The following is a 25,398-nucleotide window of genomic DNA, read 5'->3' on the forward strand; positions in this document are numbered from 1 at the left end:
AAAGGTTTTTTCTGTTCATCAAAATGAATATAGAAGACATAACGTAACGTTAAAAAAAAGTTGTCCTATAAAGGGTTAAGTTTCATATTTTATCTATCAATGTAGTTTTAAGGTTGGGAAATACTCATAAATTATTAAAATAACCCAAACTAAGACTCTGAAAACCTATTTTGTGCATATTTACCTAAAGCCCAGACTTAAATAGTAGTCTCCATTAAATATTGAAGTTGAAATCAAACACATACACAAGCATGATGCGGAACTCGACAACTTTACCAATATCCAGAATCACTGGTTAAAACACTTTGTATTAGTTCAATCGTTATATTTCAGTCGCCGAAGAAATAAAATAATGTATTTGACCCCTCCAGCGTTTGAGCTTTATATATGACCGTGAGTCCATATTTTATAAAAGTATTTTTATATTTATTTCTATCATGCGGAAATACTTAATTTTTTGATGCTAGAAAGAGAAATAATAATTCTCTCCAGTTTTTCACAGATATTTATACTGGATGCCATCAATAAAATCCTAAAAATAGCCAGAGTAATTGTTGAATAGTTCAGATTTCGCGCCGCTATCGTAACAATCGGTTCCGGAAAGATAAATTTATCTAGTTTCTAAAACAGTATTTGTTTTTACGGAATATTTAAAAATAAAATGTATTTAAAGAATTTGAAGCACACAGAAACATTGCGAATGCTCTTTTCGTACATTGAGCCTCGCAAATACTAAAGTTATTTTGAGAAGGATTTGCTCTAATATCCTTGTATGCGCGCAGTTCACCTTCTAAATTAGCAGTTTTGGATGCTACAGCTGAAGATATGGTACTTATGGCAATTGCATTTCACATGCAATTGGGGAAATTTTAGAGATTTGATCCTTATTAAATTTATTGGCCGGATCAAAAAGTACCTTATTTAAGGCATTGACAGCTATTTCTGCTTTGGAGATGAAATTTTGCACAACCATTGTGAAACGTTTAAAAATTAACTATTCACTGCTTATCACTGTTGGGAGTCGATGATTTGTTATTGCTTTTGTTGACACAGTACACAAGCACTTCCAATGCTAAATAAGTCAATAATAAATAATGCAGCGGTAGAACTTTGTTTTCATTACATTTCATCAGTGTTGTACCGATATTCTTTGGTTCAAGACGTTCTCCATTTTAGTTTCTGCCTCCATACCGCTGTTACAAAATGTTTTTTCTTCAAAAAATATTACGAATTTTGCACAAAATACCTATCATTGTGAAACGTAATTTCGAGGATCTTTTGAGGGAAATGAAGGAGAGAAATTTCTGGGAAGGAAAAGGGTATGAGGGGTGGGTAGTAATCCGGGGGTCAATGGTCAATGCGCCAGGAGTGACGGATGTATGGATCCCACAACCAGTCTCTCCCAGACTGACCCGCCAGCAGGTGGCGAAAATTAAAATCATTTAACCCGTTTCTTTTTATTAACTTAACGTTTGCTTTGTAAAATATCTTGGGTTAAGTTGATAAAATTCATGGTCATTGGCAACGAGTCAATCAGTTAGGTTGAAAAAAAATCAAAGTCACCGGATTCCAAAATTTCTTTTACAGTTTTACTCCAAATAATGTCAGGAATCACAGGTTATAAGTCAAGTACGTCCCTTAACACCCTGTATAGACACACTGTAAAAATCTCAAAGTGGCAAGCAAACCGTAGGTTAATTGTAGTACTTCTGATTTCGTAGTTTTAGTACTAACCTGTGACATCAAATTTCAAAGTTAATATTCAAGTTCTGTGAAAACCCTATTCCAAGTTCTGTTATTATCCAAGTACTGTGAAACAACATGATGAAATAATAACAGTTAAGGATATCCTCATTCCTATACTGCTATTGTTTGTGATAAAAAGAAAAGTCAACATTTAAGTATAATGATTTATTGATTAAGTATAGTGATAAGTCATAAAATATACACAATAAGTTTCGGAAACTGAATAAATCAGAACATTTGCAAAGAGAATGGCTTTTATATCAATAGTTTTTAGGCTAGTTTTTTTTCATCACCTTTAATGACTTTTGTATGTATCACTTTTCAAAAGTGCTGATTTGTCACTGTTGAGTATTGTCCTGGAACATAAGTATATGCTGATACATGTGGTTTTTGAGTATTGAGTAAAATAATAACTAAGTTAGAATGCATAATAGTTTAAATGCGATAGCTACTAAAATTAGAATAGGGGTTTATATTTAAGATTAATAGTATGTATTAAAATAAAATTCCTACCCCAATTTTCAATAATAAAAAAAAAAACAGTTTAAAATGACTTGCATGAACCCTTAGGATGCGACCAACTATAATAGCAGTACAATGAAATCATGACTACCTTCAGGTGTTTTAGAAGTCTTGAATGCATCAAGTAAAATGTTGAAATTGTATATACAGTAGAACCTCGTTAATTCGAAATCCAGCGGACATCAAAAATCAAATTTCGAATTAACGAATTCCCACGTAATTCGAAATTTTATGAAAAAAAAAAAAAAAAAAAAAACGCCGAAAATCGATTTTCTCGGCCGCCTCTTCAAATCCGGGTGGTATTTTAGTTGTAAATTCGTATTAATACCAATTATTTCTTTATTTTCGCGGTCGATTACCGTAGCGGCCGGGACTGTAAATTCAGATATTCGCAATAAATTCGTAAAAATGCTATATATTTACGCGTAAATCGAGATTTTGCTGCCGATTTCGGTCGCGGCCTACCCTTTAAATTGAGATATTCGTAAAAATACGACATATTTCCGCGTAAATCGAGATTTCGCGGTAATTTTCTGTCGCGGCCGGCCATATATTTCAAATATCTGAATTTGAATTCGTAAAAATACGATATATTCCGCGTAAAACGAGGATTCGCGGCCGTATTCCGTCACGGCCGGCTCTTCAAATTCAGATATTCGAAATAAATTCACAAAAATGCTATATATTTACGCGTAAATCGAGATTTCGCTGCCGATTTCGGTCGCGGCCTACCCTTTAAATTGAGATATTCGTAAAAATACGATATATTTCCGCGTAAATCGAGATTTCGAGTTAATTTTCTGTCGCGGCCGGCCCTTTATTTCAAATATCTGAATTTGAATTCGAAAAAATACGATATATTTCCGCGTAAAACGAGAATTCGCGGCCGTATTCCGTCGCGGCCGGCTCTTCAAATTCAGATATTCGAAATAAATTCGTAAAAAATATGATATATTTCCGCGTAAATCGAATTTTCTCGGCAGTTTTTCGTCGCGGCCGGCCTTGTTCAGATATTTGAAGTAAATTCGTAAAAATATGTCATATTTCGGCATGGATCGAAATTTTTCGGCCGATTTCCGTCGCGCCGTATTTTTTCAACGCGGATATTCGAAGTAAAGTTAATAAAAATACGATATATTTACGCGTAAATCGAAATTACGCGGCCGAGTTTCGTCGCGGCCGACCCTTTAAATGCAGATATTTGGCGTAAACTCGTAAAACTACGACATATATCCGCGTAAAATGTATTTTCTCGGCCCTTTAACCTCGGATATTCGAAATAAATTTGAAAAAATACGACATTCCAGTTTAAATCGATTCAGATTTACAAAATAATAATACTAATTACGACGATGTATAACCACGTAAAAATACAATTTTCGGCGTTTTACCGCCACGGCTGACTTTTAGATTCAGATTTACGAAATATTATGATTTATTTTCGCAAAAATCAAATTTTTTCGAATTACACGAACAAATTTTCGTGCGCGGACAAAAATAAATTTCGAATTACGAATTAAAGAATTTCGAATTAAAAAAAATTTTGTATGAAAAAATTTTTCAGCGGAAATTTTTTTTGCGAAAATTTCGAATTACGCGTTTTTTCGAATTATCGGGGTTCGAATTAACGGGGTTCTACTGTAATGTGATAAATAGCCTGTCAATTATTTCAAATATAATTTTCAATATTATATTTGGCTTCGAGATATTTACAAAATATTCGCCGTCTTCTAAGGGTTAAATAGCTCATAAACAGAATACACAACATTAAATTAGAAAGGGTAACCCTAGTAGGCGTAGTTCCATAATAATCACACAAAATAATGTTTGTTCATTTATAAATCCAAATGTAAATAATAAAAAAAATTAGGAAAAATCATCCTCATTTTTAGGCACATTTTGCACTTATAATAATTCTAAAACACTGCTAACATGTACATAGCTTATTTATTCCCTCCCTAGAAAAAACACCATGCTTTATATTCAAATCTAGAAGTTAACCACAGAAAAATTAAAATGTACACATCTATAAAATCAAAGGTTCCAACTGCAGTTTGAGAAAAATTTATGAAACTTACCGATTTTTAAAAATTAATTATTTTTTATGAAACGTAAAAAAAAGAGGTGACTGTATGTTTGTAATACATTTATATAATAAAATATGTGCTTTTTTTTGTAATCAGTCATTTTAATTCAGTGTTTAAATTAAAAAAAACATAAGGCGATCCATTTTCAAAAATGTTTATGTTTGCATTCAAAATGTTAATAGATATTTCAAAAATGAATAAATTTGTAATGATAAATTTTGAAAGCATTTTTCATCACCTTTCAAAAACAGGTTTTTGTTTTTGGATAAGTTCAGAATGATTCCATTTATTTGGATTTTATTGCAAAGCGGAAATGCTCCGACCTTCTGTTAGAATATGCCAGAGGCCTGAGGGGTGAAATCTTTTAAATCTAAAAACATAATATGAAAGTAGATTATAAACTTTTGGTTGAATGTTTAAGATTTAAGTGTGCTTATAAAAGTTGTGTTAATTTTAAAATTAGCAATCAAAGAATATATTTTCAAAAATCTTTCCAATTAATTATGATTAGTCAGTGGCTAAAATTCAATATGTATTTACCTATATAATAATATGTAAATGTAAAGTTAATATTTTAAAAGAAGCAAATTTTTTGCTTGGTATACCTTGCTAAAGTATCCTCTCTGAAAATCTGTTAATTTACAAGAAGGAAATAGGCTTTTTTTTCAAAGTTTAAAGTAATTTTTTATTAAGTTTTAAATTTAAATTTCCTGTAGAATTTGAGACAAAACTAGAAAAAAAATTCAATATTCAGTATTTAAAGAAATAGTGCTATAGGCGAGGCACATAGAAAACATTTCAATACCGTCTGCGAGGGTAAGCAGAGATCGAAAAACATAATAATAAAGATACTGTATTAGTCACACACGAAAAAATTAATATAAGAATGATTATTCTAACTACCATTGTTAATATAATATATGTATAAAAATATAAGTCAATATGATGGTATGTGGTACATTGGTTCGTTTGATAGGAAATATTTTTTATAAGTTAATTTTGTATTTGGCGGGATTGCTCGGAGAGGAGTGGGAACTCGACGGTCTTTTGGGGCTGAATTTGCTGGGTGAATTCATCACCACACCAACGGCCGTCTGCAGAATGTGGTGTTCCATCCTCTTGTACTCGTCGCTTATCTGAGATAGATCTAAATCTGCATCTAAAACCAGAACCTAAACAAAACAACAATATTTAGATATACATAATTAATACGAACAAAGAAATGACGTACCAAAGTCATTACTATATAACTCTGTAAATGTATTATCTGTTCGTGCTTTATTGTGGCTTAAAATTGCGAGTCAGCATACATCTCAATCTGAACATAATAAAATAGTGACACATGTTCATAATACAAGACTAATTGCAAACGATGGACTTGTAGTTCCCAGATACCTGAATAAATATGGTCAAAGAACTCTAGAATACCTCGTTCCAATAATTTACAACATGTTACCAAACTCAATAAAAAGCTGTGAATTGACTCACAGAAGGAAATGTATGTTAAAAAAATGGTTATGTGAAAGAATTTTTTTGTACTAATGTAATTATGTGTATATTTTATGTACTTGTAAAAATTGTATATGTATTTAAAAAGTAATTGTTAAAAGAACCCGTTGACAAACTGATATCAATCAGTTTAACGGGACTTAATTGTAAAAAATGTATTTTTGAAAGTTAATAAATTTAAAAAAAAAAATAAAAAAAATAAAAATTATTGAATGTGGTTTATCCGCAGGAAGAAATAACATACTCCTCTTGTCTTGTCAGTGTCGTGGATGAAGGAGAAGTGTTGCTAAGTACCTGGCTATTAAGACTTGCTATAAGTGGCTGACTGAACGTGGTTTACCCACAGGAAGAAATAACATACTCCTCTTGTCTTGTCAGTGTCGTGGATGAAGGAGAAGTGTTGCTAAGTACCTGGCTATTAAGACTTGCTATAAGTGGCTGACTGAACGTGGTTTACCCACAGGAAGAAATAACATACTCCTCTTGTCTTGTCAGTGTCGTGGATGAAGGAGAAGTGTTGCTAAGTACCTGGCTATTAAGACTTGCTATAAGTGGCTGACTGAACGTGGTTTACCCACAGGAAGAAATAACATACTCCTCTTGTCTTGTCAGTGTCGTGGATGAAGGAGAAGTGTTGCTAAGTACCTGGCTATTAAGACTTGCTATAAGTGGCTGACTGAACGTGGTTTACCCACAGGAAGAAATAACATACTCCTCTTGTCTTGTCAGTGTCGTGGATGAAGGAGAAGTGTTGCTAAGTACCTGGCTATTAAGATTTAGTGACTGACTGTGGCCCATGTTGGGGTTTGGAATCAACGACTCGATGTCGGTTCATTGTTTAATTTGGATACAGATTGAAGACCTCGGGGAGAAAACCTCAAACTTTTTATTTCATTTTTCTGTTTTCGTCTATGGGTCCATGCAGCGGTTCTTATAAAATCATATGTCCTTCGAATTGACTCTCAAAAATATAGTACTTTTGTAAAAACAATTTTTTTTTTTCCACTTGAAAACTGGAAATTATTGGTGCAAATGTACATTACATAAACATAATATCAGTAGGACCGTGGTTTTCAATTTAAATGCTCTCCTGACAAATAAACTATGTGACATTTGGGGTTTTCTACACAAGGAGAATTATAAGTGGTTTTTTGGGTTCCACGACAAATAATTGTAGAAAGTGGGCTTTAGGCAGGGTTATCCATCCACCACGCAACAGTGAACAGCATCTGCAGGGCTAAACATATACTGTTTACTGTAATATCCTTAATATTAGTATATGAGCTCACCCATAGATGGCACTCGATTAGTATATTTGATAGGAAATATTTTTTATAAGTTAATTTTGTATTTGGCGGGATTACTCGGAGAGGCGTGGGAACTAGACGGTCTTTTGGGGCTGAATTTGCTGGGTGAATTCATCACCACATCAACGGCCAGTAGTTAGGTTACCCATAATGGCGTTAACTGTTGAGAATCTATATAAATAAAAATGTAAATGATAGTTTGTTCAAAATCTTAAATCTCCGAAAGTTCTTCAGCAAATGCTTTGAAATTTTGACACAAAGTTGCATTGGACTACGCGTGTGTTTTTATATACCTATATTTGTATGTAAAAACACACGCACATGTACAAATCTTGTTTAAAATCCTAAATAATGGTCCGGACTCACCAGAACTTATCAATTTAATAAATCTTTATATTCCGTCTAGATCAACCCGACAATCTGATTTATTTTATCTACCCTCGTGTAGAACAAATATTCGAAAAAATTCCCAAATTCCTCGTATATGTGCACAAAATTTTACAGCATTGACATTTTTAGTAATAACCTAAAGAAATATCGATATGAAGTAATGCGTACGATTGATTATTAATATGAGAGTATGGAGTGTATCGGGAGCATCTCCTATCCTCTTCCTATTTTCCTCTTCCTCTCTCCTTCCTTTAACACCAAATTAATTTTAAGATATTAAAACTTCATTTCCAATGAACTTTAGCATAAGAAACTTCTGTGGCTTGACTTCAGTTAACTTGTATATTTATATCTATCATTGCATATTATGTAAAACCTGTTTGTTTCTTACAAATAAATATTATATAGATGTCATCTGTGACAGGTAAAAACATGTTTTTCTTTTTTAAACTGTTGGTTAAACACGTTTTTTTTTATAAACAGCGTCATCTGTTTGACATAAAAGCAACACGCGCAAATTATTTCTCTATCTGCACAGACAGACTGAGCCACAGCAATTCGTGGCGGGGTACACCCAGTTATAAATAAATGTTAAAACCGTCGAGTAAGAATGAAGGCTCGAGGCGATTTTCACACATACGATTTTACCCAACAAGATTGGCTGGAAGTTTAGTGTGTGCCAAACAGCCATGTGATGGAATAGGTTGCGTTGTAAAGGTTAAGTAGGTACACAAGTATGTCTTACGGGTGCGGGGCGCCTGAAGCCAGCGCCGTGCATGAGCCAGTTCTCGTGCAGCGTGTGCAGCTGCTCGATGTACTCCAGAGGGACGCACTGCTCCTCCGAGCGGGCACGCTTTTTTATCCGGCTGTGCACCACGGAAGGGGTTGTCCGCAGGTATACTGAAAAATTAATTCAACTTTTTATGAAGGTTATGATGGAAGACAGTACTGGTAGGTTAATGCTAGCCAGTTCACAAAACATTGCAGTAATTTCAGATTTAGCATTCCAGCCCAGTTTACAACACTCTAGCTGTCTCAGATAGATATCAGAAATCGCCTTCAAGCTTTAAAAAAAAACAAAAACCATAAAAACTAAATGCTGTAGAAATAAGATCCAGGCGTATGTGTGGTAAAACCATGTATGATGATGTGAGAAATGTGGAGATCCGCAAAGAAGGCAAGGCTGAAGCGTAATGAGTAAGATTAAGAAAGGGATGCTCAGATGGTTTGGGCATGTAGAGAGAATGAACAAAGAAAGAGTAAGGAGAATACATGATGCAAATGTGGATATCAGGCACGATTAAGTGAACCAGATACTTAAGTCCGGGCATGTCAAGAGTTACAATAATAGAAGAGTATGTATGAGATGGTGACCGGGTAACTCATCAAAATGACAATTCAACACACCTATAAAAACTTGGTTAAATAGGTTACATAAGTAATTATTTAACATAGTTTTTGTTTCATCACTTTTAATGACTTTATATCACCTTTTAAAGGTGTGTCGAATTGTCATTTTGAGGAATTATCATGGAACCGTATGAGACGATGCACGAATGTGAATAAGGCAAAGAGTGCGTGCCAAGACCGAGTTGTTTGGCGGTCCGTCCTTTCTGCCTGTACTAGAAACAGTGTGACGGTTAGTTAGTTAAATACCATAAATTTAATTTTAATATTACTTATTGCCGTAGAATAAATAACAAAAGATGCGATGTGAAAATTTCCATTACAAAACTGTGTATAATAATAATAATATTTGGATGTTTTGTATGGCGCCATTTTTTTTTTAATCACCTCAAGGGCACTGTACAAATATATGATACATTTCTACAATGACGTTGATATCCTAAATGTGATTCGTCCCTCGGTATAAGACAGATTTCGAATAATGTAAATAATCTTCATTGAACATCATTATGAAATTCAAATGGGATGACCATGTACAATATCAGGCAAGTGTAAGAAAGAGCGCATACTAACTGAGCTAGAACCAAAAGGTATTAAATCAGTGGCGACATTGGTTTCCATTCAAATAAACATGGAGGACTGTCTAGTGTGTATTATGTATTCAGTGCTTATTGCAGATTTGGTAAAATGTTTATCGGAAAAGATGCTACGAAACAGAAGAATTTTCACTGACTTGGTATTTCTATATAAAATTCTAAATGATTTAGTTGATAGTCCGGTATTGCTAGAATTGATAAGCTTACGGATTCCACAATGTAATACTAGAAATCAGTTTGGTAATCAAACCAAAAATTACCATCTCACGCCAAATCATTTTTAGTTTGGTAAAATCGTCAATTCTAAGTGATAACAAGTCAAGTTTTTCACTATTCCGACCTTACATGGTAAGGCGTATTCATATAAGGAGTAAACAAGTTTATTACCGTTTTTTTATCTTTAGATTAAACAGACAAAAAAAACTTTTTAAGTCAATTTACGATTATATCACCTTTCTGCGTATACACACGTAACCATTCACACTTTGTCAAATCAAAGATATTCTATCTTATGTATTGTGTTGTAAAGTTCCAAATAATAAGGGTTTTTTAGGAAATAATTTTTTCCCTACCGAGAAAACACAAGGCCTCTAAGTCTATAATAGCCAGGTAACATTTTAAACACCCAAATGAGGCAAAAATTGTGAGGCGCATATGTCGCCGTTCTATTTGTATAAAGAACAGTAACTTTAAATTCAGTAAATTTAAATGATTCACCATTTCATATATTTATTACGCGTCAATACATCTTAAACAATAGGTCGAATCGTGGATTCGTTGAATAATATTTGTATTTAGGTATTATATTTCAACCCATTGACGTAATTTTTTTCAATAGCTTTGGTCGTTAAATGAATATAACTATTATTTCCAACGGCTAGTTATATTTTGATACAGTACTAGTATGCCTTGCACGATAGCTACTGCCATGGTTAAAACAGATTATTGTTTAGTTAACACTGAATAATTTAACAAATATATAAATTTAAAAAAAACTTTCTTTTATTTTTCGAGGTCAATATTATTAATATGTATAGATATTCTATCAAATATAAATTTTTTAAATCTACCAAATAAATCCGCCTTCGATTTTCTCGAAAACGAAAGCTCAAATAAAAAAAAATCATAACCCAAAATTGACTTTAAATGAAAGGTAGATTCATTCACAAGTTATACCGTTTATACCACGAGTTTCCGAACACCGTGCAAAACAACCTTTCTTTGTATAGGAAATGTTTCTGAAATGCGATTCGTAAGGCCAAAAGCCGTTCAAATCTAATTAGATTTAACAACAGCAAGTGAATGATAAACATTTATAAAAAATGTCAAAGTAAATGCTTTACCAAAATATGTAGTAGGTTCTGCAAATAAGTCATACCTTTTTACTAAGCTAGTTTGTTTTACTTAATATTTCCGATTGCGTACGTGATGATGCGCGACATGATCATAACGCACATTTGACGTTGTATTTTGACAAGTTCATTAATGTACAACTACCGCCCTCTAGCGACAAAAAAATGAAGAGATTTTGACAGTTTGAGAAAATCCGCTGGCATATAACAAGCGCTTAATGAAGCAATCAAGTTATGTACAATAAATTATGTTTATTTCTTGATATGCATATGTAAAAGCACCGAAAAAGGATGTTAATTAATAAATAAACAAACAAAAAAACTGATTACAGAGAATTTACAAATGTTATTTTATCTTACCGATCAAATCAACGGGTATCTCCACAGTGGCCGTGATGTAATTGAACCACTGATCGAGGATAGCCGACATGGCGGGGTGCATGACATTGGACTGGATCATGTTCTCCACGAAACAGTACCGGGCGCTGTAGATGGAACGCTCCATGAGCTTGATTCTTGTGTTCGTCTCCTGAGTGTGCATCTGCAGCATGGTCAAGGTGACGTAGGACTGGAAAGGCATTGCCCACTTATCTGGCTGCTTGTACATCAAGTCCTAAGAAAAAAGCAGACCAATGATTATATGTAATTGTAATTTAACCGAAATGTTGTATTTTTTCTTGAAACCGGTTATTTTGTCGGTAGAAAAGCTAAAACAACGTTTAAAATCGGGTTATTAACATTTAAGGTAGAGCGACAGTCGAATCAGTGATGCTGTGAAAGAGCGACAGTATTATGTGAGCATATTTGAACACAGCGTTACTGATGCACAGTGGTGTTATTGACTGGTCGGTGAGTTGACATAGCGTTTGGGTCCCACCAGGCGTAGTGTGTTCAATTCCTCGGCTGGCTAAGTCCTCCATCACAACACAAGGAGCATTTTCCTCTTACTGTGGTATAGAATTGTATCGTAATTCATCGCCAAGATTCATTATATGGACTCTTCAATTCAGTAACCACTCCTTGACCTTGGTTGATTTCCCTTTTATTATTAATCATGCCAGTGTATACTTGCATATCCAGAATTGACGGGATCAGGTGCAATCCAGATTTTTATGCCGTAACGTGCCCAGGCTTGCTTTTCATATATATGCGAAATGGACAATTTCCACAAAGTGTTACCAACCGCTCGTCCACAATTATATTACTAGTTGGTGAATAATTGCTTCAGCACGCTGGTGTGAAAAGATCAATCACGTGCTTTATTGCTTCTAAATTGTCATTAGATGCTTCCATTCTGCTGATCCGAGTCTCCTTATCGTCAAATCAAATGCTTCGGTAAATTAAAATAATGAATTAAAAATGCTGCCGAAAAAGTTCATTGCTGGTTCACAATTCTTGAAAATTGGTGTTTTTACGCCCTCGATTTCTCCCAGCAGCTAGAAATACGGCGATAAAAGCATACATTTCCTCATCTTTCACATTATTTATTTATTTATTTAAATACAAACGGCACAACATGTGCCATTAACATAAATATAAAAATAATGTTAAAAAGTACAAGGTATAGGGTATACAGCATAAAGTTTAAAGTATAATATACAATATAAAGTGTAAGGCTAGCGCCACACTTGACGGAAATTCCGTCGCGTAACTTCCACGACGGAACGCCAATACATGTAATTGCATATAAATTACAAATAGCGGGCACACTACGCGGAAGATCGGTCGTTCCGTCGCGGACGATCGGTCGCTCCGTGGCGGACCGCCGACACTCGCGTCTGTTCCGTCCTCCGCGCACCGATCTTCCGTCGGCGGAAGATCGGCAAAGTCGCATTCCAAGTATTTGTATGCATCGCGCCACATTCGGCGGATAAGACGCGGTGACGACGAACGCACAGGATGTTCGACACTGAAAGATTTATTATCGAAGTGCAAAATAGAGTTTGCCTTTGGGAGAGATATAGCCGTTCTAAGTTTTGTATTTTGCTTGGTAATATAGTCCTTCGTTAAATTCAGCAATACATCAAATGATTGTATGGACATTCGATAATATTCGAATGCTTTATCTGGATAATGTCTTAGTTGCATATACAAGGTATGAAATTTCCCAATTTCTAGTAGAAGAGTATCTATGGGATGAACCCAATATTTACGCTTTCTTTTTCTTTCTTCTTCTAATGCCTCATAAATAGCTATCACTTCTATCGGATCCATTACGACCACGCTGTATAAGCGTTGGCAGTCGACTGATAATCCGCCACTGAATATTCAGTGTGGCTGCAACGTATGGTAACGGATTGACTCCAGCGGAAGATCCGCGACGGAATTTCCGTCAAGTGTGGCGCTGGCCTAAAGGTTAAATATAAAGTTAAGTATGTACAAAGTGTAAAGTATAATTTATGGTGTAAAGTGTAAGGTTAAATATAAAGTTAAAGGTATAAAAAGTAAAGGTTAAATATAACGTTATGTATAAAGTGTAAAGTATAATTTATGGTGTAATTTACGGTGTAAAGTGTAAGGTTAAATATAAAGTTAATTTAATTATAAAGAATAAATTATAAAAAACAAGTACAAAAGGTAAGAAATAAAAATATATATATTATTAATAATGACTTATGACATTATATTATTATATATTAATGAATTATTTGGCAACTAGGCCAAACATAAATGATTATCAATTATCAAAGTAATGTAAACAATAACACAGGTCTGCAAATTGACATTTTTGAATTTTTTTTAAATGGTAATGGTTGAATTATATGTATTTTGGAATGCTGAATTCGAGAATGCCTTCCATTTTGACCCATCATGTAAGAATTTTCCGCAAAGTGGAAATTAAAATATAGGCAAAACCCGCCTTACACTACTTCTGTAGGGAATGTTCAAAAGAAAATATCATAAAATTATACAAATTTAATTAATTTTAAGTCATAATATATTTTATTTACATCATATGCAATTATAAATCTTTATAAAATATGCTTTTTTTAGTTTGGAAGCTTCGTTTTGTGCTTTTTCGTTTGTGGGACGTTATATTTTCCCTATGCAGCATCCAGCAGTAGTCGCCCATCATATTTATATCCCATCGACCTTGATACCTTCTCTCCATTTCCTTGATATCTTGGTGAAACCTCTCACCTTGCTTCTCACTAACTGCACCAAGATTTTAAATCTCGTCATTTAATTCAGCTTGAGAAAATTGTTGAGGTCCACTGGAGTCGCCTACTTGAAACTCGTCACTAGAACTTTCTTCTGATTCACTTTCTGATGATGGCAAATCGTCCAGGCTTTGGGGTTCTTGTGGTGTAGGAATGCCAGGTCCGTGGGGGACTGGGCGGAGTGCTGAATCTATGTTTGGGTAGCGAATTTGTTTTTTTTTTTTTTGGTATTATACCCTTGCACATTGCACGAACAAAAGTAGCAGTCATCGCTGTGGTTTCGAGGCTCTCTCCCAATATATATATGATTCAAAGCTGACTAATTTTATCGTCATGAGTTACTAAATGTTTTGTTTCAGTCTATAAAACTTAATATTATCTTATAATAAGTTGTAAAAAATAAAAAATATATATTTCCGCAATAAACCCCGTTTTGCGACTTAAGATAGGCAATCCCACAGTATTTTGCGTTTTGCGGAAAAACCTTACGTGATGGAATTTTTTTGATAATTTTCCCGAATTCAGCAACCAAAAATACATGGGAATTAACTCTTATTTCAAAGAAGAAAAAAAACGTTGCAGACCTGTGTAATCAATGCTTAATTACTTATCTTTTGATTTTGCATATGTAAAAATAATTTTTTATACATCTTTTATATGATAACAGACTTCCTTCATCATGATATCAAAGTAACAAATTAACTTTCAACAAAAACTTTATATTACGCTGATGCGATTATTCTTATATTCTTATTTTTATTTCTATTATTCCTAACATTATCTATTATTTTTATTTGTATCCTACCTTATTTTTATTTGAATCTTTATTTTTACAAGATTCAATCTACCTAATATTATATATTCAGAATTGGTTATTTATGAAGGGAAGGAACTATTTTAAAGAATGCCTGACATCATTAAATTATTAAAAGTTCATTTGCTTTATTATTCTTTTCTTTTCATTTAAATTCTGTTTAAAATTTCTTTTTAAAATAATTAATTAATTTATCTTTATTTTCATCTCTTTCTTATTTTCAGTTAAAGTATTACCTATTTCACAAATACATTACATTTCACAAAATAATATATTAACAAATGAATCATGTATTGCATTTATATAATTATACACAAATTTCGGCTACCATAAGGGCCCGTTCCCACTTCCGTTTTCAAATCGGAGGCGGGTCCCGTTTTAAAAACGGATGGCCAATGGCCCTGTTCACACTACCGTTTTAAAAACGGACCATACTCTACGAAAAAAAATAATTGTCGATTCAACAAAAACATGTTATTTGCTCATTCTTCAGTAATGGTGCGCAATGGACGACGATGAAGCTCTTGTTGTCATGTTGTACTTATTAAAAAGAAGGAAAAAAGTGAAAAGAAAATTTTGGGTACACCCAATCATAGCCGAATGATTTTCTGTAGGAATTTTCCAAGTGTTAATTGGTGAGTTGAGAAGTGATGAACTAAAGTTCTTTAATTATTTTAGAATAATAATGATTGGATTATTTATATAGCGCCGTTTTCACCATGAAAAATCACCTCAAGGGCGCTTAATGGCTTAAGAGAATGTCTATCACTTCCTTTAACCATCTACTGGAATGAGTTTCAGAGAACTTAACATATCAAAATACAAAATTGAGAAAGTGCATTTGTCCTGAAGAAAGGCTATCGATATTTTAAAGTAAGAAAACAATAACACCTCAAATATTTTTATTATGTGTTTATTAAAATAATAAGCTCTTCCGTGCATCTCATTAAAGCTTTAAAATTTAAAAAAAGTAAACTTAAAAAAATAAAAATAAAAATTTTGATGTACAAAAGTTGTGTACACCAAGTGTTTTGTTTTTATTCGGTTAAAGATAAAATATTACCATACTCTTTCTTCGACCAGTGGTATTAAATTTTCGGGATTTATTTCCTTATCCATTATTGTAGTTTTGATTTATTTACTTAACAAAATAACCAAATACAAGCACGCAGCGTGCCTGCTTCCTTGCGACAGGGAGCGGGCGGGGAAGGGTCGGGGTTTGGCGGGGACTCTGCCGGAACGACTGGACGACAAGTGTGAACAGCTCCATACAACACTATGAGCGAGCGTGTTCCGACACGATTTGAAAACGGACGCGCTGCGTAGGCGAGCCATCCGACAAAAAATGTCGGATCCGTTTTCAAATCGTGTCGGACAAGTGTGAACAGCTCCATACATCCACTACAGCCACTAGGGCATCCGTTTTTAAAACGGGACCCGCCTCCGATTTGAAAACGGAAGTGGGAACGGGCCCTAATACGGACATGTGTCTAGTGTGGTAGTCGAAAAGCATGTAAAAAACTGTATTCAAATATATTGTTATGAATAAAAAATAAAAAAAAAGTATTAATTAATCTATGCAGGCGATATTTAAAAACTGAAATACACTTTATCACAAATATTTATTACGGTGCGCCTATCTGGATTTGCCTATGCCTGCTTTCTTTCTAAGCCTGACATACGAGTTACATAGTGGGAGCGGAACAGATATAGAAATTCGTTACTGTTCATAAAAATATCGGTTTATAAAAACCCCCCCGTTCCAGGAATTGAATTATAAGAATTTGTTATCTCAATTAATTATTTCGTTAATCTTCAAACACATTGCTTATCAAGTGTCAGGCATTCAATAACAAAAAGTCCCTTTGCTGAAATACAGATAAACATGAAAGACTCGAATATAAATATAAAAAGAAGAATTGTATTGCGATTTGATAATTATGTACATATAGTTGGGACCTTTAGAAATAGATTGCCATATAATATTCATACAAAAACATTAGATAATTTTTTATTTTCTGCCATTGAAATGAAGGCGGCACAATAGGTAAAAATACCCTTCCCGTTCTTAAGCAACAGTCGACCAAACGGGTAGTAATACCTTTCTCGTCCGAAGTGTGTTAAAAATACTAATTTCGGTTGTCTGTGATGTGGGTTAGTTATTCCTGCGTGAAATCTGGTTCAATGAACTCAAACTTACTTCTTTATTCATTGTGTCATTTTCAAAATTGGAACAGATTGTGCGAAGAATAAATCAGAAAATTGATAAAGTAGGACCTACCTACAATCACAAAATTATTTTATTTTAATTAATTAATAATTGTATGTTTGACATGTGTATTACTTTTGTTTAAATTTTTGACAGCTTTTTCAACTTTTACTAACGGTGTTGATTCAAACGGTCAATTAATGACATCTCTAATTTTGTCACAAAAAAAATATGTTTACCAGTAAATTCATTCCATTCAAGTTCCTCCATTGCTCCACAGGCTCCGTGAGCAGCGTTATGTCTTCAAATTGCTTGAAATGGTCCAGGAACGTTGTCTTACCGCTGCCTATGTTCCCTTCTACCAGAACGGTGAAAGGCTTTTTCTTAGTGAATGTGGAATAGCAGGCTGCCATTTTTCTCACAAAGAATCCTAGAAATATCACACATAAATTATAATAAATTATTTTTAATACTTTTGAAAGGAAGATCCATAAAGGAAACTTTCGAGTCATTTAAGAAATTGGTGTTCAGTTGAACTAACTACTAAATGAAAAAACACACTTTGTACTACACCACTTTTTATTTGAATTAATAATGAATGACAGCCAACTGGTTTTCTCTTATCTCAAGATTCATCAGGGCTTATTATATTAATTAAAGATAATTGCATACAGAGAAATATATAAATAAAAAAATGAGTGAAAGAGATACAAATAGAAAAGAACGCACCTTACTGGTGACAGAAAGAGATAGAAATAGAATAGAGAGAGACAAGAATATTAGAGAGGATGGAATAGGGGGAGACAAAATATTTTAGGGTGGGAGTAAACAGTTTCAGCGGAGGTTAACGGAATAAATAAAAAATGGAAGTATTAGTTAAATTTATTTGATTATGTTTGAATTATTATTAACGGCTTTTTTAATTTCGGGGGCTTCTAAATTGTTTAACCTAATTCCGATTCCATTTTTATGTAAAATTTTATCTCCAGAATTTTTATAAATTATCTTTAAACATCTTATGTGTACAATCCGGGCCGTATTCCCGATGTAAAAAGCAGAACAGTCATTGCAATTAAGTTTATATATATGTCCGAGTGACTAAGTTTGTCATCACTAACTTTAGTATTAATTAAGTATTTAAGTAAATTGTTATAAGTGTAAAAGGCGGGTTTTATTTCAGGGGTAATTTTTTAACACTTAAAGAAGAAAAAAATGTTGTATACAGGACTCTCCGCCATTGGGAAATGAAATTAATGTTTATATTATTAGGGCTGGAAGAATTGTTAAATAGAAATTTACTTGATGCTAATAGTCCAAGCGATGACCGTAAAAATCCCATCCCATAGGCCACATGAACCAAATTAGTACTGGGCTTTAACCCCAAATAAGATTAGTTAAAAAAACGCATTCATACAGATTTCGGCCCGGCACTCACCGCTCACCAAGCTGATGCTCCTTACGCAGGTAATTTAAAAATGTCGCTAGAAGAAAGGTATTTTTCGCTCGAATAATCGCGTAGACCACAAGGTTCTCCTCGGCCGAATTTCTGCCGAACGACATATTCGTAAACAGGGAATTTTTATCTAAATTCTGACATCGATTTCATTTGTGTGGCCGATGAGATATTTTGACGCATCTGGAGGATACTTACAATGTCATTTGTTAGGTACTTCTCCCCACACAAAAGTTGGCCGAACGATTTTTTTGTTCATAACAAATTTGCAATCAACTTTTGCCGTTAGTTTTGGTAATGTGGCACGTCGGATATTTTCATCCCAAAAATGACATCGGAAGTCGTCGCTTTCCAGGACTCCTCCCGGGCCGAAATCTGGATGAATGGGTTTTTTTAACTAATCTTATTTGGGGTTAAAGCCCAGTACTAATTTGGTTCATGTGGCCTATGGGATGGGATTTTTACGGTCATCGCTTGGACTATAATTGTTTCAAGTTTTTATTAAGAATATTGTCTACTAGTTTTGTCTCCGTTATTTAAGGCGATTTGTTTAACGTGACAATTCTTTGTGAAAGTTATTATTATTCAATGGTACGGTAAACAATCGATGTATCATGGAGTGAAAAGCTGAATGTTTGTGGGATAAAGGATGGTTAGATGAATTGTGAATGGTGATATCGTTATACGTTGGTTTACGGTAAATATTGAAATCAAGTTTACTGTTAATGTTTATTGACGGCCGGCGTGGTCTAGTGGTATACGCTTTTGACTACCGATCCGAAGGTCGCGGGTTCGAACCCGGCGTGCGCAAATAAATTTTATTTGATTAATTTGTGTTATTTCACAATTGATTAATTTAAAATAATATATAGTATATTTGCGGCACGTTCCAGAGTGGAAGATACTCTCAGTATCGCCCTGGTGTAAGACCACCATTCAGAATTGAAACGTTGCTTGAAATGGCTTTAGCCGTGTTTGGTGACCAGATCTGAATAGCCAGGTACTTCCCCACCTTCCTCTTCCCCATCTCCCTCCCCTCCCCAATACCCTCAGCCTCACATCATACCCCAATTGGGGATGCCATAGTCTCACTGGCTCCAGACGGGAGCAGTTGGGACTCTTGTGCGGTAATACTGTAAAAAAAAAAAAAAAAAAAAAAAAAAAAAAAAAAAAAAAAAAAATAATACTTAAAGTTAGGTCTAGAAAACTCAAGGTTGAGTTGGTACCTATTTCTAAAGTAAATTGAATTTGTTGGTGAAAGGAATTTATTATTTTAAGAAAAGAGTTTAATTGTCTTTCGGTACCTGACCAAATGCAAAAATCATCGTCAACATATCTTTTCCACGGTTATAGTTTTTTTTAAGAGAGGTGATTGAGAAGCGAAAATATTATTTTCTAAATTATTCATAAATAAATTTCGGCTATAAAGGGACTTGTAGGAGCACCGATAGGTAATCCTTCCTTTTGATGAAAAATAATATTATTATATTGGAAATAATTTTGATTTAAAGAATTATTAAATAGACGAGATAAATTATTCGCTAAATCTTTAGGTAAGTGTGAATTATTCGGTAAATTATATAAAAGGGTTTTGCTTTCAGTTGCAGGAACGTTAGGAAATAAATTGACTACTCGAACAAAATTAATTACTAGGAAGAACCATGTCCTTTGGTTCATCAAATAATGCTAATGAGTTTTTGATAGTATATTTTGGGGAAAACACATTTGCATCATTGAATACCATTGTTATATAGGAAGATAATTTAAAATTGGGGGAATTACAACAGGAGATACAGATACAGGTCTCATGGGGCTATTAATTTTATGGATTTTCAGAAATCCGTAAAGTTTTGGTGCTTTGCTTTGTTTGGTGATATGTCTCATCTTGAAAAATAGAGTTTTTATAATTTTTTAGGGCACATTTTACATTGTCTAAATATTTAACCGTTGGGTAGGTTGCTAAAACACTGACCATATCACTATTCATGAAATCTTCAATTTTTGTATTATAATCACTTTTGTTTAATATGATGACAGTGTTACCTTTGTCAGCTTTTGTCAAAATTAGATTATCATTTTTTAACTTATTTCGAATACTCTTCATGATGATAACCTCCAGATCTGTTTGTATTGTAAGATTGAATTTTGGGATTAGTTTTTTTATGTTTTCGGCACTTTTGTATACACACGGTTTTGGTTTGTTATACAGAGCAGTTTCGATGTCTACTGCAACGTTTTGAACAGCATTATTGAAGTGATTTGTTTTTGGGGTATTATGCCGATATATAATATATAATATAACGTTAACGTCAATCATCAGGGCAGATGTGTAATTGAATTACACATCTGCCCTGATGATGGACACTGCAATGCTGTCCGAAACATTGGCTAAAGAAGGAGGTAGTGCAACATGGCATAATACCCCAAAAACAAATCACTTTAATACTTTTGGCCGCGAAAATCTCAAATCATACCCAGCATTATTGAAGCCATTTTTTATTATGTTTTAAGTTGTAATTTATAAATTTTAGATAAAAGGGTGATTTCTTGATTTGATTGTTAAAATATCCAGAAGAGAGATTTTTGACAATATCATAAAACTGATGTGTAGGATTTACATGGTCACTATTATTTAAGGTTTGATGAGTAACGCACAATTTTTTGTTTAAGATTTCACGTTTTTTAAAAGCTTTAATAGAGACATAGTTTCTGATTTTATCATCGAATAGGTCCCATTCAACAGCATGAAGTTCATGAACAAGTTCAATGTGCAAGAGTTTAAGTTTTAATTTAATATTATTCCGTTTTTTGTGTGCACTTTTTAGGTCTTCTTTTAGCCAGGCTATTTTTGCTTGGCACATCGAAGATTTAGGGGGTATTTCACTATGTCGGGCTAAATATCTGACTAGCTATCCGTTGGCTGGATTTAAAGATCAGAATAACTTCATTATTCAACGGCGACCGTTTCACCATTGTTTCGAACTTCCGGATAGATAACACTCGAAATAGTCTGGCAACATCGCAAAATGTTTGCAGTTACCCAATCTACTGCCACGGCTGTCATGCGTCACAGTCCGCACACCGCGAAGTGTGCATTTTTTTGGTTATGTTATGTTGATTATCAGGTCATTTTAGATAGATTCGTGTCGAATTAATACATTGTTTCTTATTTTGAACACAATCAAATAATTCAGGATGGATCATACAAGCATTCAAATTCATTCTACAAAATTCGACTCACTTCTCAGCTGTTAAACTCGGAATGTTTTGACGCCATCTTTGATTCGAGGAATAGCGGCTAACGTGAAGTTCGAGCACTGATTAGTCAAATCTAACTTTAACCCGAGCGTTAGCGTTATTCAGATATAGTGAAAACGAAAAAATGACTAATCCGCGGACAAGTGCTTGGTCAGAACATAATCAGAGATAGTGAAATACCCCCTTAGATTTATTTTTATTTTTGGTTCGATTAAAATTTACATTAATATAGTTTAGAAACACTTTCCACTTTTAAACACTCTTTGTAAAAATATATATCTGAACACATAAGTCTGTATTTTATAATATTTTGCTTTATTGGCAGTTTATTGGCAGTACTAGCCGATATAATATTTTCGAAGGAAGCGCCACTTTGGGGTGTGATAAAGTGTGTTTTTTCCCAAACACTCACCCCAAAGTGTTTGCTTCCTTCGAAAATAACTACAAATTGTTTGAATAACACCAGATTTCTAAACTGACAAGTCTGCTGACCACCAAAAAGACTTCTCTATGATTAACTTGAAGAATGAACGAGACACGTGAATTCCATAACTGCTGGACAGTGTGGAGGTGGAAACTCCAGCCTTGGACATTAGGAATTGAAGTCATGGAACGAGGGTTGTTCGTGCTGATGATGTAAGTATCGAAAGAGTGATTATTTCAAACGAAAACCTACTGGGTCACATCACTAACCATGCAAACATCATAACCACCAATGTTAGTAGCCTATTTGATAACTGGAGTCGGGTTCCCACCCAGACGTTGCGGTGATATTTCAGAGTAGCTGGACACCCTTAGTATGAATATTTTTTTGAAATAACAATTCAACTCAATTTAATTACTATAAAAGACAACTATTTACATCAGGAGAGATGGTAAAAGATGCATTAAAGTTCGATTTTCTGTAAATCAAAGTTTCAAAACTTCATGTGTTTCTGCTCTGCATTTCTGTTTCAGCGATTTTAAAATTTTACCCAAGCAACATTTTCCAATTGTAATGATAGAAATGGAAGGATTTGAAATATTGATGGGTATTCGTAACGCGGGAAAATTTTTCTTAAATAAAAATCAGTTTTATTCAGGACTGGCCCTGAGCCAAACGGGGTCGGCAAATTAATTACCATGGTTTTAAAATGTTACATTCGGCAACGAGCTTTCAATTTCTCCACTAAGATCAAACCCAGACACATAAATACGGTAAAATATAAACAACTAAAGGTACAAAATCGACCCATACAAAATACATATAAATTGAATGTATTAATTCACATGTTAAAGCATGATAAGATAGATTAAAGAATTAATGATTTAGATCATTTTTGACACAAGCCACGATAAACGTTCAGGTTATTTATATTCGTTTACCTGTAATAACGAAGTTCAAATCATTAATTTCATCCAGAAATTGAAAAGATATTATTTCACAGGCTAACCGAAAGGGAAAAATGGAATGTGGAACTTAATATGCAGAAACTCAGCAGCTCGAGTCCAAATCAGAAAACGCTATGACAGGCTGGCAGACTGCACTTTCGCGCCATTCTAGTTCCTAAAATAAATCTCTACAAACAAAAGGAGGGAAAATACATAAAGTGAACCTACTCGACATCATTTCTTTTTAAATTGAAAACGAGCATATTTTTAAAAAGTTTTCTTGGCTTATTTTATGTGGTGAAATACTGATGTGTTTATATCACTACTTTTTTTTATTTTAAAAGGGATTTTCTTGCATTTACTTCAAATCGGGGCATAAACAACATATATTATCTTTATTGTGGTCTGTGATGTACCATAGAAAATATAGAGATCGACTACCAATATAAACAAAACCTTTTATAGCGCGGGTAGAGTGGTTTATTTATGGCGGGTACGTTGGCCCAATGCATTGGGCCAATGCGCTGGCCCAAGTTGATTTATGGGCCCAACATGTAAAGAGCTACTTGGCCGTTGCATGCGTTGGTCGCCAACGTTGGCCGGTCAACCCGATTATTGTCGGTTTTCGTGCACACATCAAAGGATCTTGGCGCCAACCCGCTAAAAGCGTTCACACGTTGGCCGCGTCTCCAGTTAGCAATACGCGTTCAGCGGAGGTTATCGTGTTGATTATTGCGTGAGTGATTATTTACGTTTCCGAATTACGATAATTACAGGTGCTCTACAAATAAATTGTCGCGACTCCGATAATTTCCACATTAATTTTAATTTGACGGCGTGCAATGTGGAGGGGTATGGCTCTCGGCTAGCAATCCGAAAGTCGCGGGTTAAAATCCCGGCATTCCCAATCAATTTTATTTGATGAATTTGTGTTGTTTCACGATTTAAAAACAATATATAGTATACTCTCGGCACGTTCCAAAGTAGAAGATGCTCTCAGTGTCGACCTGGTGTAAGAACAGCATGCAAAAACGTTGATTGGAATGGCTTTAGCCGTGTTTGGTGACCAGATCTGAATAGGCATGTATTCCCCCCTACCTTCCTCTTCTCCATCTCCTTCCCCTCTCGACTACCTTCAGCCTCACAACATACCCCGATTGGGGATGCCGTATTCTCACTGGCTCAAACGGTTGGGAGCAGTTGGGACTCTTGTGGGATATTTACATAAAAAAAGAAGATCAAATCGCCAACGTAGAATAGGTTATTTTTTATTCTCGAAAAAATTACGATAGTGAAAAGATATTTAGTTTATTTTTATGTAAACGAATTAAAATGTGCCATTTTCGTATTGCCGCCTAAAGCTTTATACATATTATGCGCTCATAATAATGTTGGAGTGATACACTAAGCTATAATGAAAATGGTTTATTTATGGCTATAATCTTCCTCAGGAGAGGGGGTAAGATCAATCGGGGAACTGTCACCAAAAATCATTTTTTGTATGGGAACTGTCACTTTGATAGATGACAGTCGCGTAATTACAGCGCTCCGTAAACTGTGCCGTAGGCAAAAGGTGTCGCATAATTATTAAATATCGCCTGGCTAGCAGATCACAACGCATTTTGTCGCAACGCCAACACTTATAACACGTCATTTTTTTAGGTGTGACAGGTCTGTATGGGATTGTATGGCGAGCAATATTGAGTTATATAAAACGCTTTGAACTTATAGCGCAATCTGTCAGCCCCTTAAACGACATGATATTTTTTAACCAGCCAATGTTTGCGACCTGTCGACTGTATCGACTACTGGAACCACCAGAACCAAAATGAATTTTTGGTGAGTTATGGAATTAAAGTAGTCTGGTTTATGTATGAAAGTAGTGGTGAGGCATTCAATTAAAATTGGCAAACAAGTATTCGCATAATATGCATTAGTCATTGATAATATGAATCAGTCAAACAGCATCCCCAAAAATCCGCCGATGTGTAGAATTCATATAATTATTGTACATATCTCAACAGATATCGCTATTTAAAATAAAGCGTATTTGTTTATATATAAATATAAACTGAAAAAACCGTTTAATGTAGGCACAAATAAACTTATAAAAAAAGTTTTATAGTCCGCTGAGATGGATGACCTCTTTTGTTTCAGTCGTACTGTAATTATTTTTTTTAAATTTAACCGCGCAGAGAAATTTCTAATTTTAAATA

At 34.2% G+C, this 25,398-nt stretch overlaps 1 protein-coding gene across 2 annotated transcripts; it reads right to left on the reverse strand.

Annotated features, from left to right (window-relative positions):
• Window positions 1-1,913: 1,913 nt before the first annotated feature.
• dnk (deoxynucleoside kinase) lies at window positions 1,914-23,536 on the reverse strand. Of its 2 annotated transcripts, none has more exons than XM_089650728.1 (5): window positions 23,411-23,536; window positions 17,340-17,530; window positions 11,277-11,529; window positions 8,307-8,461; window positions 1,914-5,527 (listed from the first exon to the last, which is right to left on the reverse strand). In XM_089650728.1, exons 1-5 carry the CDS (start codon window positions 23,418-23,420, stop codon window positions 5,342-5,344), a joined length of 795 nt encoding a protein of 264 aa, XP_089506854.1. In that variant the 5' UTR covers window positions 23,421-23,536; the 3' UTR covers window positions 1,914-5,341. The 2 variants fall into 2 exon arrangements, with proteins under 2 accessions (XP_089506854.1, XP_089506855.1); XM_089650729.1 differs by lacking the exon at window positions 23,411-23,536 and adding an exon at window positions 23,177-23,400.
• Window positions 23,537-25,398: the final 1,862 nt, after the last annotated feature.

The sequence above is a fragment of the Hesperophylax consimilis genome, chromosome 3, assembly GCF_061612785.1.
Source record: "Hesperophylax consimilis isolate HC1 chromosome 3, BYU_Hcon_1.0, whole genome shotgun sequence".
Classification (NCBI taxonomy): Eukaryota; Metazoa; Arthropoda; class Insecta; order Trichoptera; family Limnephilidae; genus Hesperophylax; species Hesperophylax consimilis.

Coding starts and splice junctions, on each gene's coding strand:
- dnk (XM_089650728.1), bottom strand. Junction 11,530..17,339: donor TGAATGGAATGAATTTACTG/GTAAACATATTT, acceptor CTTTTTTCTTAG/GACTTGATGTACAAGCAGCC. Junction 5,528..8,306: donor GCTTCAGGCGCCCCGCACCC/GTAAGACATACT, acceptor TGTTTTGTTTAG/GTTCTGGTTTTAGATGCAGA.